Source organism: Paramisgurnus dabryanus, chromosome 6, assembly GCF_030506205.2.
Source record: "Paramisgurnus dabryanus chromosome 6, PD_genome_1.1, whole genome shotgun sequence".
Taxonomy (NCBI): Eukaryota; Metazoa; Chordata; class Actinopteri; order Cypriniformes; family Cobitidae; genus Paramisgurnus; species Paramisgurnus dabryanus.
In genome coordinates, this window is record NC_133342.1 from 40,279,888 (window position 1) to 40,295,981 (window position 16,094).

At 38.1% G+C, this 16,094-nt stretch overlaps 1 protein-coding gene across 1 annotated transcript in view; it reads right to left on the reverse strand.

The window, feature by feature from the left end:
- Nucleotides 1-16,094, reverse strand: part of sema6ba (sema domain, transmembrane domain (TM), and cytoplasmic domain, (semaphorin) 6Ba) — a 196,094-nt gene that overhangs the window by 35,048 nt on the left and 144,952 nt on the right. The window contains exons 11-12 of the mRNA XM_065276814.2: nucleotides 1,952-2,083; nucleotides 1,488-1,637 (exon numbers count right to left, since the gene is read on the reverse strand). Of these exons, the coding sequence (XP_065132886.1) occupies nucleotides 1,488-1,637; nucleotides 1,952-2,083 (282 nt within the window). The remainder of the gene's footprint in view (nucleotides 1-1,487; nucleotides 1,638-1,951; nucleotides 2,084-16,094) is intronic.

Consider the following 16,094-nt stretch of genomic DNA (forward strand, 5'->3'; position numbering starts at 1 on the left):
TACGCTAACATAAGGATAAATAATAATAATAAGAACAAACGTGTATGCATGTAAACAAAAGACTTTTATTTTGGGGCTGACTGGCACTTAGAAAAGGCCCTAGTCTTACAAAAACTCTCGCAAGAACCTCATTTTTGGGCCTATGTGACCTCAAACGTGAAACATAACATCTTTAGACTTGTGGCTTTGGGATCATTGCATTTCTAGGTTTTACACACATTTTTATCATTAAGATTTTTAGTATAAAAAAAAGATGTTATGCAAAAGTTCTTCAGCCTCTCTAACTGACATCACACTGATAAAGTCCCGCCTATAGCCACTGACTGACTGGTTATTTTATCCAAAAGCTTTTCTAAATGTGTTTGTTAGCACGTTTTAGAACTAATGTGGCTATTGTATCAGACTGTAATTACAGGAATCAGATATGTTTTTAAACCAAAAGGACTCAGTTGAGCTCTGTGAGGAGCTGTAGTTCATTTGCATTTAAAGGTACACAGCACTTTTTTGCTCCTACACAAATAGGGACATTTTGGACATACTATAATAAATTATTTGTGGGGTATTTTGAGCTGAAACTTCACAGACACATTCTAGACACACCTGAGACTTATATTACATTAGGGCATAATATCTGACATTTTAAAATGAAAAAGATTACATGTGATAGGTTAGTCGTATATGCTGTCACTGTGGAGACATAAGAAGATTACGTTTTCTTATCATTTCACATATGCGAAAGGGCTCATTTGGATAAAAGCAAGCAGACACAAAGAAAAGTCTCCAGTATCAATGACTGTTCCATCAACGTCGTTTCCATTATTTCACTTTTACTTTGTTGCAAGTAAAAAAAAAACATCTTTCAAATTGACTCTTTAAGAATTACTTTTAAGCCATTCAAATCTTTAGGACTAGTAATTTATTACGATTTATTTGCGATAACTATAGATCTGAAATGGTTTGTTATTTCTAAATGTGCACATCTGTTTTCTCTCAGACAACCAAAGCGACACTTTCCCTCGCGAAAATTTACCTCTAGTTATTTCGAAGCGCCCCCGTGGCCATTTCAATCAAAATGTAAAAAGCGAGGCGATTTACAGCTCCATACAAGTTGTGCTTCACAGTTACTCACCGGGTCTGAAGGCCTCAGGCAATTTGCTCTCTACAGAAACACTGGAGTTCAGATTTATCTTTAACTAAGGCTTTTTACTAACCTTGAGAGACTTTGGAGGACCACACTAACCGTGCAGAACTAAAACACTCACGGCCTGATGTCCTTTGAGTATAGGTGCTAACATTAGCTGTATAAGAGCACAACTCGGATTCTGATTCCACATTTCTCACCCAATTTCCTTTCGAACAGCAGCGAGGCTTTTAGAAAGACCTTGAGAATCATGCTTTTGCTTTAAAGCGGCACACTTCACATCTTAAGCACTTTGAGGTTTATTTCTGTTCTGGCTTTTCTGTGCTCGGGTTGCCATATGCATTACCTGACCATGGTCTTGACTATCCAAGGGCTGTGTCCCAGCAAAGGAACCGCCTCGTCCATAAGAGGATGAGTCTTGATGAAATTTAACACTTCATCTGGAAGAGTGTTTGAGGAGCTGAACCTTGAACCCTGGATAGCACAACCTCCAGGCCTAGGAACATAAAAGACACATTGAACAGTTTCAGACGATTTAACCAATTTTAATCTGTAATCCAAAGGAACCACAACACTATTTCCGTCAGCCTCGGATGACTTTTGAATCTCTGCTTTAGAGTTTTGAGCTCCTGGCATGAGGAGAACAATGTAAAGCGTCTGGCTCCACTTCTCACCCGGCTCTCCAGCAGGACCCTTAGGGCCCACACTTCAGCACCTACACACTGATTATTTTTAGATAAAAAAAAGAAGGATCTGCAGGCCTGGACTCAAAAAAGCTTCTTCAAAATCTAGTGAATACGACAGACATACCTGGGTTTAGGTACCAGTTCATCAGGTACTGGTGTCCATATGGATTCTGGTGATTTCTGCTCTTTGAATCGTCCTTCAAACACTCGTGCCAGCTGCTCCATGTCGAACGCGCACACCGCCGAGCCGGGGATGCTGGGTAAAGTCGTAGAGAAACAACAGGGTCAAGACACGTCACTGATCCAATCCACACCTCAAACTGGAAGACACACACAAGCGCTCAACATGCTGTCACAACAGCCCCAGGCCAAAGCCACATGTCACAGTAGGATTTTTGTTTTCCGCAGCTGACAGACTAATCGAGCAGTCTGTTTCTACAGCATCTCATTATAGACTTTCCACAAGCATTACACACCAGATTCATAAAAAACTGAAGTAAAACGCAAGTTGATGAAAATGCAAGAGACTAAATGTTTAACGCTGCTCAATATCTAGGCCTTAAATCTGCCTGAATGATAGATTTAAAGCTTGTAAATACTGCTCACAGTTGCACTATTCTTTGAAACAAGTAATCGAGCCCAAAAACAACACAAAGTTGAGGGTAGAAGTCATTCCCTGAAAATGTGTTGTGCACACCATCATGCAAAATGGGGTCTTGCGTATTTTTAAAACGCATGACAGCCCACTCCGCTATGACGTCATTTTCGCATGCACACCAATGTACTCATGCAGACACGTCAATTATAAACAAGTTTTAGAACTGCTTAGACTAATCTTTCACATTAGTCATCTAATTTTGTTCTCCAAGACTGGACATAACGTTTTCAAGTTAAAAAGATTGAAAAGTTAGATCTAATTGGTATAATTTAAGTCTGAAAAGTAAGACTGATTAATACTTATTAATGGTGCACTCATATTAGGCACTGTTGCCTTGAACCTCGTGCCCAACCACGAGTGTCGCCTCTCCCCTGCAGGCTGGCACTCACACTGTACTTTTATCGATCTGTGCCCACGTACACTTTCGTCATTAGGATTCGATTGTTTTGAAGAAAGCAGGAAGTGATGCGCTCTCTCAACACTGAAACCCAGATTTCGCTTCTGTTTTGAGTCTTTTGGGACACAATGACACACAGCCCTCTCACCATGCCTATCATATTGCGTAGTAAATCCATCATTTATGCCGTTTACATGTTCACATAACCAGGCTTTTTGCGCATCAGATGATTTTAACGCGTAACCGACTTCTCACCTTTTGAACTGCTCAATTTTTTCGTTTTGCACTCACACTGTACGTTCTATGCCTGAGCCCAAGTGACCCACACCCAAGCCCACCTCTGCAACCGGGCCAGGGTGCTATTAACCAATCCACACCTAGGCATGGTATGAAGCAATCACACTAGTCCAGTGGTCTCCAACATGGTGCCCCTGGAGAGTCTGTGAGCATGCTTTATGGTTGTTGGTGTTTTAAGACCTCAGTCCCCGCCCCTGAGCATTTCAGCCAATCACAGCACTGGCGCTAGATGTCGAGCCTTCCTGGCAGTTCGAGCTCACCGTTAGTCAGGTGAGTAGTGCAGATATGGTTAGATAGGAATGTGACTGTTTTTGAATTCAGCTCAAAATGTTTCGAGTGTTTTCACATGTGTGTGGCATGACTTTCTTTTTCGTGCCAGTTTCACGTATTGGTTACTATTTTTTTTTCCTTTTTTCAAACCATTGTTGCTTGGGATTGGGGTTAGATTTGTGGTTTTCGTCTGTTTTTAAACCGTTTTCGCGCGAGGATAATGTTGGGGTTAGGATGTCATTTTAAGCATTGGTTTATACGTTTATTTGTCAGATTTTTAAACTGTTTTCGCTTGGGGTTGGGGTTAGAGTTGGGTTAGGATGTCATTTTATGTAACAGAAAGTCATTCTAACCCCAATCCCAAGCGACAATGGTTTGAAAATATGAAAAACTATTGAGTAACCAATACATGAAACTGGCACGAAAAAGAAAGTCGTGCCATGGACACGTGAAAATGCTCGAAACATTTCGAGCTGAATTCAAAAACAGTCACATTCCTATCTTACCATATCTGCGCTACTCACCTGATCAACAGTGAGATCGAACTGCCAGAAGCTGGCGGAAGGCTCGACATCTAGCAACAGTGCTGTGATTGGCTGAAGTGCTCGGGGGCGGGGAGTACCTTCCAGGCAGCGCTGCCTTGAAGGCTCCATTGAGGGCTTAAAACACCAACGACCACATTTTATTCATAGCCTTGATTTTAATATTTATTTATTTATTTCATATTTTTTTATATTAGCTTTGCTCCTTTTATGTATGTTAACATTTTAAACCATGATAAAAGACATCAACAAGTAGAATATAATAAAATCAGCAAGTAAAACAAAAAGTTTTTAGTAGAATATATAAAAAAAAGTAGTACTGTACTTCAGATTGTTTTATATATTGTGGCAGCCCTTGCACTAGTCAAACAAAGCAGGCTTTGGTGGTCAAATGCACTCGGGAAGGGTTTGGTTTGGATAGTGTGTGTACGCTCTTACTGCTAGTTGGTCAGAGTACTTCTTCAAACTTGCAGCTTGTTTCTGGACTGAAAAGCACTGGGATCCCAGCAAGCAATTCTGGCTTAAACAAAATCCAATATGAAAAGTCCAATAGACGCCTAACCATACCACAAGAATAGACGATGCATATATGCTTAAACATGTAAAAGAAATGGAAGCAAACACCTTGAACACCTTTTGACTTTGCTTGGACATCTCACAAGTTTTTTTTGCCAAAAATGGCATGTAACCAAATTTTAGGTTAAATGAGGTAGAGGTGGGTTACTCATAGCCAGACTATATTGGGTCTAGTAAGCCATTCGGTGCCACTGCTTGCTGGGATGCTAAATTATGCTACACTAACAAAAAGTTTTCTATTGGTCTCATCATTTTAATACACATTCACTAATAGGCTTTATTTAAAGCTCAACACAAAAAATATCACCAAGAAGTCACACCACAGGTTAATGTAAAATAAAAGTTATTGTCGACTCATTTGGGAACCGCTAGTTGCTAATCAGGCTTAGCTGTTGCTGTTCAACATTGCACAAAAACATATAATATTTACTTTAGATTTATGCATTTGTTGGATGCTTTTATCAGAAATTACTTACAGTGGATTACAAGTTATACATTTAATCAGTGTGTGTGTGTGTTTTCTTGGATCGAACCTATGGCGGTAGCATTGCTAACAGAAAATGCTAACAACTCAGCTACTGGATTGTCAAAAAATGGCAAACAACAACCATGACCTTTCAGATGAAACTGGTAGAAGACAAAACCATCCAAAACACAACATTTAATCTTTTCAACAGGGAGAGAACATCGTATATCAGTTAGACACAGAAGGGGAAACCGTCAAATGAACAGACAGGATCTGGGCAAGTGAGCAGACTGTACAGACCGATGGTGTGCGTGTGTGTTCTGGTCTGCAGGTGTTCACCATGTGTTATAGGGCAGCTTGTCTGTCTCGCCTCCACCATTAAACAGTCGGGGGTCCGATGGACAGTTGGGTCATTTTATCTTTCAAGATTTTAGTTTTTAGGAAAAACAGCTAAAATTGATTATTTACTGTTAAATCATCATAAATCACATTCGTCACCCATATGCTTAATATAAATGATCTATTCTCTAGCCAAAAAGAGTATATAGGCTCTTTTAAATGTAAGAATGGACTTTCATTCCTACACTTCGAAAAATAAAGGAGCTTCATGGTCATATACTGTATATAGAAGAACCTGTTTTGTCTGAATAGTAGTATAAAGATCCTTTAACATCTGAAGACCATTCAATGGCATAGCTGAGAACCTTTAGCAGCTGATTTTTAAGTGTACAACTGCAACGCACCCATTTAGGAGGTAATTGGATCTCAGCAATACATTGATCAGCTGTGATTCTGTGGTGTAATCTTGTTTGATAAAGAAATCAGTACAATATTATAAATCCTTTACCTATTTATTTTCCTATCATTCTTACAATATTATAAATAATAATATTTTAGAACATAGTATAAGGTATAAATTATAATTAGGAAAATAAGCACCAGAGCACATTTCTCAGTCTTTGTTGAGTTTATTTTATATCAATTTATAAAGTAAGAAATAATTGATGACGGGCCTTGTATTATTCAAAATTAATGCACACCCGAGGTGGTAATTTTCTTTTCTTTTTAAATTAATTTAATTTTTCTTTTCAATTTATTTATTTTACTACCCCACGTATATTTATGCTTTATTTTATGAAATTAAAAGAAATCTGTTATTTAAGTTAAACTTGGTGTAGTCATATGAAACTTTAATGCGGTCGACAGACGTGAACTCCTCATAGGTGTGCATTTACCAAAAAAATAAAGCACACCTTCAGCCCTGTGGTATACTGTAACTGTTATTTATTAAAAACACTTCCTGAAATTATAACCGTATTTTTTTTACATTCAAATTATACGCCATAAGAGGATAGACCCAGGATGACACAAGCAGAATAGTTATTTAAGTATACAAATGATATCAATACTTTGGCAGCCCATGCGGTATATCATTATTTAAAAAATAATAATAATAAATTGTGTGCAAGATTTTAACCATTGGGAATGTATTTGATCATGGTCTAAAAAAGACCTCTCGCCTTAAAAAACACATTTTTTACAAATACAAATTCTTACAATTTTTCAAACATTTTCATTGATGTAAACTGCAATAAATTTAATGCTTTAGTATAGTTTTCATAATAATAGGTGCCTTAAAGGTGCCAAAGAATGCAATCTGTTAAATTGTTCTCTGATATCTACATAGAAGGTATGTGGCTTTATTAAAGCAACACTATGGGCTCTATCTTACACCCGGCGCAATGCAGCGCAATGCGCGACGCAAGTGTCTTTCGCTAGTTTCCACCCTAATTTTCACGTTTAGCGGCGCGTTGTTTAAATAGCAAATGCATGGGCGTTCTGGTCTGAAAATGAGGTGTGTTCAGGCACATTGTTGGCGCGTTGCTATTTTGAGGCAACTAAAATAGACTACGCCATTGACCAACAAAAACCTGCTCTAAAGTCTAAAGTCAATGGCGCAATGTGTTTTATGTTATTTAAAGAGCGCATTAGTAAAATGCGCCTATACACGGGAGGACAACGCGGGTTTGCTTATCACAAAGTACATGAATGCGCAGCAGCACAAAAATGCTTTTAAATATGAAAGATTAAAGGATTGAATGTAAAAGATTATTATTGTGGATATGGTGAGATGAGAAACATTTTTAAGTAATGCTTAAAAAAACTCTATGCTAAAAAAAACGCTGTCCAAAGTGCTGAAATGTGAGGAGAGCCGTTTGTAAATTCTTTATCTCCTGTTTGTTACAAATAAAGTATTTTTAGAGTACAAACCTTATCTTACATACTTGTAAATTATTTTTTGGTGATATTGGATAGCCATACATTTAAAGCAATTAAAAGCCTGCTTTTTTACTTCCATGACTAAAAGAAAACGGGTTTTAAAGGTTTTAATAAAAAATAACAATTTCAATACAAGTGGAAAAACAACATAATTATTTAACATTAATCTTAAATTGGGGATCTTCTTCCTCCGCTTAGTTTTTCAGTTTACAAAGTCCGTCATCTAAATAGGGATTAGACATAGCGCCAGAGCAACTGGCTTTTAAAGGGGATGAGAGCTGTGACTCTCATTGGTTTACTGCACGTTACGCCCAAAATTACAATAGGACCTACCCTTTTCGACCATGCGCTCGGCGCAAAAACCATTTTTCCCGTCGTTAAATTAGCAAAAGTGGATTCGGACACGCCCATTTAGACGTTGCGCTGTGCGCTTTAGACAATGCGCTTAGATCGTTAAAATAGGGCCCTATGTAGTTTCCATGTAAAAATGACTTACAGCTCCCCCATGTGGTTGAAAAGTGCAACAGTGCCTGGTATCAGACACTCTTCTGCAGGCAGAGGGAGGGGCGGGGCTGTGTTTCCTACCCTCCACCACCACTTTCAGAGTGTGCTTGTAGCAGCTAGGAGGCTGCTCAGGTTGCAGCAACAGTACAATTTGTCATGTTAAAAGTTGTTCTGTCACTGACATAATTTTAGAGACATTATTTAAAGGTAAAAAAACTACATAGTGTTGCTTTAAGTGCAAAAAAATCCAGAAACGTTTTACATGTCCATTTACAACACTAGGATTTGCATTTAGAATTAAAGAAGTCTTTTATCACCTTATTTGGGAGATGAATAAAAATGTTGAGCTCTGCTCTAATTGGCTGTTTCTCAGAGCGTTTTAGGGTGCGTTTCCCAACAGCATCGTTAGCCAACGAACATCGTAAGTTCAATCGTTACAAACTTTGTTCAAGGATTTGGTGTTTCCCAAAACCATCGTTCAAACGAACATTCGCAAACTGCATCGCTAACTTGTGTCGTTGGAACGACAGCTCTTCACCTGTCGTTAGAAGCATCGTTCCTTGTTATTATCATATGTAGACTTACGTTGATCTTGCTTTTGAACAAAATAAGCAAAAAACATGTAGTACAGTCTATATCCATCATTCGAAATATATTACAATTTTATTTTAAGTCTTCAAATTTGTAAACAGAATAAAAACGCTGCATTTGAAAACTGTGCATGTGCGAGCCCTACGAGCTTTAAGACCCTGGGGAATCCCTGGGAGGAGTGACATAAGAGGGAACTTGCGCGTGAATTAAAACGCTTTAAAATATACAACAGATAACTAAATCACGATAACAAAAATCAGTCTTCCGATGCAATATATGTTATTTACAGCAATAATCTGACATTAAATTGATTTGCACAGATTAATTAGTACTTCACCTCCCACGTGACATCATCAACTATGTTGTTAAACCAACATGGTTCACGTCATGGTTTACGTCGTTGTTTGGGAAACGCACCCCAGTTCAGTAGCTCTGTGTGTGTAAACAGATCTTATGTTTGAGACGAAGATACAGATTTTGAGGAATAATCAACTGTTTGGAGATTGGTAATGGACGTTTCTGAGTGGTAAGTTTGTGTTTTTTCAGTATGGACCTGCAAAACGTAACTCTAAACGCTAGCATATAGCATTACCTAGCATATAGTGCTAACTTACATTATCGTACTTAATTTAATGTGTAATTTAATGTTGGGGCGTACATCGCGAGTGTAACGTCACAGTCAGTGTTATGTTGAGATTGGTCTGTTTTCCAGCGGTCTTTTGCATGCTCAAGGTTTACATAAGAAGGAGAAAACAATCGTGTTTGAGGCTCATTACCATGTACTCGTATTATTCATCTATGCCTAGGTAAATTTACATTCTACACCACCTTTAAAGTTAATTCTGAAGAGCAAATCGAATGTTTAAAATCAAATGTTTTGTGAGTTCAAGTAAAAAAAGTAAACCCTGACTCTGCAGCAGTAGATCAGTTTTGCAGTTCTTTGTGCAATACAATGCTGTAGGGCAGTGGGTTGAGATGACTTTACCGATTAACAAAGAAATGTACGATTTTTAATTAGACGCTGAATGGAGTTCCAACAAACACCTCTTTCAGCCTATATAAGGGGTTTGAATTTGGACGGGGGGGTTTAATTTGACAGCTCACAATGAGATTAAAATGACTGAATAGATGAATCCACACACCAAAATAAAACTGAACTAGATCAGACAGTTCCAGAACACTCATCTTATTCAGACATTATGAAGACGGTTTATTGAGTTAGAATCGTTTCATTTCTGCCCAATTCTCTTCCAATATTCCTCACTAATAGACACAATGGGATTACTGGGGGAAATAGACAGGTTCTGATCTGTTAAAGATGCACTCCCGCAGGGAGCCCTTCCGAGTAATTGAAGGGTTTTGGGAACGAAGGGTCCCATTTGGAAAATGCAAAAGATGAGAGCAGATTGATGGCAGCAATGGGCATGGTGTTAATGGATTGATATGAAGATTAACTTCAGCCTGCCGCCTGCCACCCTTATGGAGGACGTCTGTGCCAAAAATTACACGGCTAACAAAGATGTCACCGGATGGCGCTTTCTCTCTCTCCTTCTGCGCTCTCACTATCGTGTTAGGTTAGTAAACAGTAGACCAAACAGTGTGCAAATGTTAGTTGATCCAAAACTGAAACATTATTTACTAACCCAAATGCCAATATTAATAAAATATCTGGTAAAAAAAAGGCAAGAGGGGCGTTTCTGTATGGTCCAAATGGAAGCCATTAAGAAAACACCACTGCGGGCAATAAGCTGTCAGAATTTTGTGGCCTCCAATTTTAATCCAGCCAATGAGCTGTCAGGTACAGTGACGTACAGCCTTGTAAGCCTCTGGCTGGACAAACAAGCTCTACATTCACCCCCTCATTCTCTCTGGCACTCGTCACTGGTCAATGCCACTTTAAAGGCTTTCTGGCGACGTGCCTGTGTAACTGCCCGGCCCGACGAGCATGATGTGAACGGGCCAAAAGCACCTCATGACACAAAGCTCTGCCGCAAAGCCTCTCTTATCTGTCCGAGACGGGACGTCACAGGGGGTTGAAAAATGAAGACTAAAGGAGTAAAATGAACATGGCGGAAAGCGGGAGGGGCTTCATGCTGTTTGTTCTCTGGCACAGAACCTCACAAGAGCCCCCAGTTCAGATGTTACAGAACCGAGAGACAAGTCATAAAGACTTTTAATTTATAACTTTTCAATCTGAACGCATGAGCCATAATTGAAGTTGCTGTTAATTTCACCTGTGACTCTACTCAAGTTAAATTCTGTAATAAATCATGTGGCAAGTTGTTTTGTTGCTAGGCAACATTGACAACCTTCAGTTAGGCTTATAAATAATTTTACTTGTTGGGAGAATTGTTCATTGTTATTATTAAAAAATGTGTTTTATGCAACAAGTGTCCATCATTTAAAGGGCTTATATGATGCAAAAATGACATAAATGTGTCTTGGCAGTGTGTAAACATAAAAATCCACCCCCTCCTTTTTTAATCCTCATTAAACCAAAGTAGTCTCATTAGACATCCCAGATAGCAAGCACATGTGGGCCACTTCAGGCAAAGATGCGGCACTACTGGCCTTCTTATGGTCTGAATAAAAGGGATGTAAACCTCAAGTGGCTCACATGTAAAATAGCAAAAATGGGCCAAATATATCAAATCACATGTGGACCTTTTTAAGGCAAAGATGCGGTGCTCACGACAACATGTCATTTGAATATGAACCAAAAGTGGCCCATTCGACAAATAGTGAACATGGCCCAAATATCAAACAACAAATATGGGCCACCTTTGGCAAAAATACTGCACAACAGACACGGCCTAATCTTGGAATAAACCAAATTTGGCCCACGTATGATGTAGCAAATGTGGCTCAGATCTTTTCAAACATATCCGGGGCGGTTTGGGCAAACATGTGGCACAGTAAGCACCGGCTCACGTGGGTGTGAGTCTGAAGTGGCCCACATATGATGTTGCAAATGTGGCCCAGCTGTATAAAGACCCATCAGGGCCTTTTTTTGCAAAGATATTGCACAGTAAGCACCGGCTCATGTGGGTGTGTGTCTAAAGTGATTCACATACCCAGGTAACAGAAAAAAGTTCTAAGAACGTTCCCTGGAAGTTCCCAAAAACGTTCTGCCAACATAGAAAGTGTCCAGTTTTCTTGATGTTCTAAGAAACTTTCTGTGTTTTCTGAACGTTAGAGGAATGTTACATTTTTCCATTTTCATGTCCTGTTTTAATGTTCACACAATGTTTTAAATATCAACTGTTTTTATATTTACTTATTTGCTTGATATGTAAATGATAGAGAAACATTGCATGTTTTTATTTTAAAACTGTTATAAAACATTATTTCTGAATGTTCAGTAAAAATATTGCTGTAGAAAACACAATTCGCTTATTAGGTTTAGATGTTGATGCTTTGTTTAATTTAAGTCACTATTATTGTGATCAGTGGCGTGTTTACCATTTTGGTGGCCCTTAGAAAAGTCCAAGAACCGGGGCCCCCCATGCCCTAGCATTGCCCAAGGTTTTTCATTTGAATTGCACAACAATAATATTCAGTATATAGAATTGAGTGAGATATATAAACCTGGTTTATTTTGTTTTACACTGCTTAAAATAACACTAAAGTGTTTGTTTGGTATGACAAAAATTCTTTGTTTAAAAAAATTTTTCACGCCCCACTCAGATCTTTTGCTTGCAAATGTATTATAGGATGTATTTAAAACAATGTAATTAAAACTGCAACTTCAGTGTCTGACATCTTACTAAAAAAACTAAATGAGGAAAAAGAGGAAGCATTAGATTAAGATTCATACTGATCTAACAAACTGAACTAACAAACACCAGCAAACAACATTGTAAGTTGGTTATTGCTTGAATTTATGGATGGGAATCACATAAAACTCTCATGTTCATATTGTAAAAACAAACTTACTGTGAGATACAACAAGCATATAGTCTAGAAATACACTAAAGATGAGATTTTAATGACAATGATGAGATACAGAATATGATTTGTCTATTTTCGATGTGATTAAAACCCCTGCGTGGTGTCTTTATCATGTTTATACCTGTACAAGCGTGGAACAAAAGATGCGTGTCATCAAACCAAATCACCAATCACAGGTGTGATTTGCGTGGTTTGCGTGGTGGGTAAACACGCCACCGATTGTGATTACTGTTTGTTTTAGTTGGACCCTTGACTTATTTACTAGTTGTTCCGTGGTTGCATTACTTTGTGTGTATAATAATATAATATAACACACTTTGTGGTTGTTATATAATGGTAAAAATCATCATCTAATTAATTGGTTTACTCATCAAGAGTGTCTTTTCTGTCAATAATATGTATGAAGTCCAGCACTTTCACAGCAGTTTGTCATTAACTGCTGTATATTTGGGATGTACAAACATCAAGAATCAGACTATGAATCTCAACCCCGGTGACAACGAAAAGTGTAAAAAAGTTTATTATTTATCCATGTCGCAATGCATGCTAGGAGTCCTGGATGAGATTTGTGATTTGTTAATACCCAGCATGCATTGCAGCATGAAGTTTTTCATTTAATTGTCTCCATGGTTGTGATTCATACTCTGATTGTGGCATAATTCTGGCTTGCTCGTGGTTGAGATGTGATAAACAGGAGTGGACCACACAAATGCCATCAATCCATGCCAGGTGTGGGCCGAATCTGGGCCAGAATTTAAATCAACTATCACCCAGATTTGGGCCAGATCTGCATTATTTGCTTTGTGCTTGGCTGACATGTGGTATTTCTATGGCTTGCTTGTGGCAAAGATCTGGAAAAAAAGAAGTGGACCGCTCAAGTGCCATCATTCCATGCCAAAGGTGGGCCAGATGAGAGTTTCAGATGTGTGCCAGATCTGGGCCACAGCAGTTTTGCTATCTGGAATGCTTTTTATTATCTTGTTAGTGTGATGTCACACAAACAATGCCCTGTTCACAGCCATCGGGTCTCATTCACTAATAATTGCGAACGTTTTCGTATTTATACGCACACTTGAACTTCCCACGAAAACTTTCCGCCTAATTCACAACATGAGCGTACGCAAATTAGTTTGTTCTTATATTTGTTCTTGTTCTTATGTTAGTGAATTTGGAGTGTTCTACATGAGCAGCTGCGTGCACGATGTTGGTAATTTGCATAAAACACGCCCAAACCAGCTCCATATAAGGGTTTTCCGCAGCGCAGCGCTGGTCTAAATTTTACAGCTGTTTGTCATAGAAGCAAAAGAGCTTGAAAAGAAATCCATGATCATATTTATTTTCGGTAAAGTTACCTTTTGCTTTGCATTTTTTATTTGGGAGGTTTTGCTGTCGCTGGAGGAAGCCAGTGCTGTCCACCGACCGGAGTAACATTAAAAACGTATTGGATACTTTAACAAATATAACATTTAATAAATAAGACAGAGACGAGCATCTGTATAACAGACAGGAGATCAAGTGATTGACGTTTGGACTTCTCATTGCATTTACATGACATTTACATTAGGCATTAAGCAGACGCTTTCATATAGAGATTTAAAAAGTGAGGAAGGAAAGCGTAAAGATTTGTCATTACACGCATCTTCTTTATATGTTTACAAAAAATAAATAGGCTATTATAATTTATAATATAATGTATACAATTATAAAAATAATAATATATAGATCATGTATAATAATTTATAATACAGAAAATATTATAATATAAAATATAATAATGTACATTTTAAATATCAACATTATTATACACTAGGGCTGCAACTAACGAATATTTTAATAATCGATTAATCTGTCGATTATTTTACAATTAAATAATCGAAATCCCTGGCAGCGGTGGACTATGTATGAAATATCCGGAAACAACAGTGTGTGAGAGAGACCCGAGTGGGTTCGCTCCACGTTAAACTCAACTTTTTAAATACTCAAAAATCTCTGCGTCGCGCAACACAACGAATCGATTATGAAATTCATTTTTATTGTTTTTATCAATTCTTTGTTGCAGCCCTATTATACACATTATAATTATAACCTAGTATTTGATTATAGTGTACGTGATTATTGCGTACGAGTGGTTTTAGGTTTTCTTGAATTTTTGCGTACATTTAGAAGACATTTTGATACGGCATCGCCACACCTGGAAAAGAAAAAGAGCGTGTTGCTACGCAACTGCATTGCTCTCTATTGGAGTACGCTTGACACGGCTACATTCAAAATAACGTATTCGCGTGCGCAAAAGACGCAAAATGTGCATCGCCCCTTAGAGGGCAGAAAATATCATTATACAAAGAAACGCAAGTAGCTAATTGCATTCTTTTTAATTCATACGAGAAAGGTGAAAAGAAAAAACAACAGAGGTCAAACGTGATCTTTATCGGAAGAGGGTGAATACAGTACATCTTCTCGTAAGATTGCAATGTAATTTGCACATCTGAAAGTATAAAAATAAACACATCAAGCAGAGTAGAGATAACTCCTTGAGTGTTTGACTATAAGCTGATGGCAATGCACATTTCTATTCTAATCCTACACAACACAATGAAAGGTAATTTAGGGAAAGCGGCTCTTATCATCCACTGATGGACTACGGTATATCATACGAATACACATGCAACGTGTGCCTGGGTAGAAGAGCTCCTACAATGGATTACAAGCTTTTGGGACAAAGACAAAGAGCTGGTTAAACAACATTTGGACTGGTTTTCCGATGTACGCCACTGTTTATCCATTCAGTTCCACGTGGAGCAGACTGATTCATAAACTCACAAGCTCAGATTATCGTTTGGTAATACATTTTATATCTACTTCATCTCTCTACTTCTCTCTCTGTTTCTTTTCTTCTCAACCTTTTTATTGTTGCTATGCTATCCAGTATGTAAATGTATGTCCTCTACTGGGAGTTAAACCCGTTTCATGCTTGTAAAAAAAGTCTTGGTATTTTCTAAAGGTGTTATGAACAACTGAGATATTACAAGTCGAGCTGAAATTCAAGCATCAAAGCTTTCATGATGTTTTCCTCTGAGGTACCCTTTGTCTATATTTGATAGGACCAGTTTCCAAGGAGACATTTTACATTGATATGTCAATCATTTTTACAGATGCCAAGTACTTATTAAGGCTTAAGATAAAATTTCATTCACACTGGGCATCTATTCATAGTTCTGTAACAGCATACAAATCTATTGTTTTTCTTACAAGTTATTCTACTTTCTTTCAGTGATTGTTTTATATAATAATACCATACATAAAGCCCAATTTGTACTACTGCATCGAGTGAACAGCATAGCCTACGCATAGACGCGTACCCTACGCCGTTGCCTAACCACAGACTCTCACAAATATGGATCAATGTCCGTGACATCACCCGTAGGTTTGTGAAGAGCATTTTTGAAGCCCAAATTTGGCAGAGATATCTGAAAATAGGCAGGATGTGGGTGTAGCTGAGGTACCTGGTAGCTGAAACCACACCCGTCTAGCTCAATGGTAGTGACAGCAGCAGTAATTCACCTGTCACTCAAGTGGCCACGCCCTTAATTATCCAAAACTTTAAGGCTTAATATCATTTAAATGGATGAGTTGCAAAAATATTCACCCCCTCACAGTTGTCATGAAGGGTAAATTTAGCTATAGACCAAAAATACTTTTTGTACCAGGCTTTACCAGGGAATTTTAATATGGGGG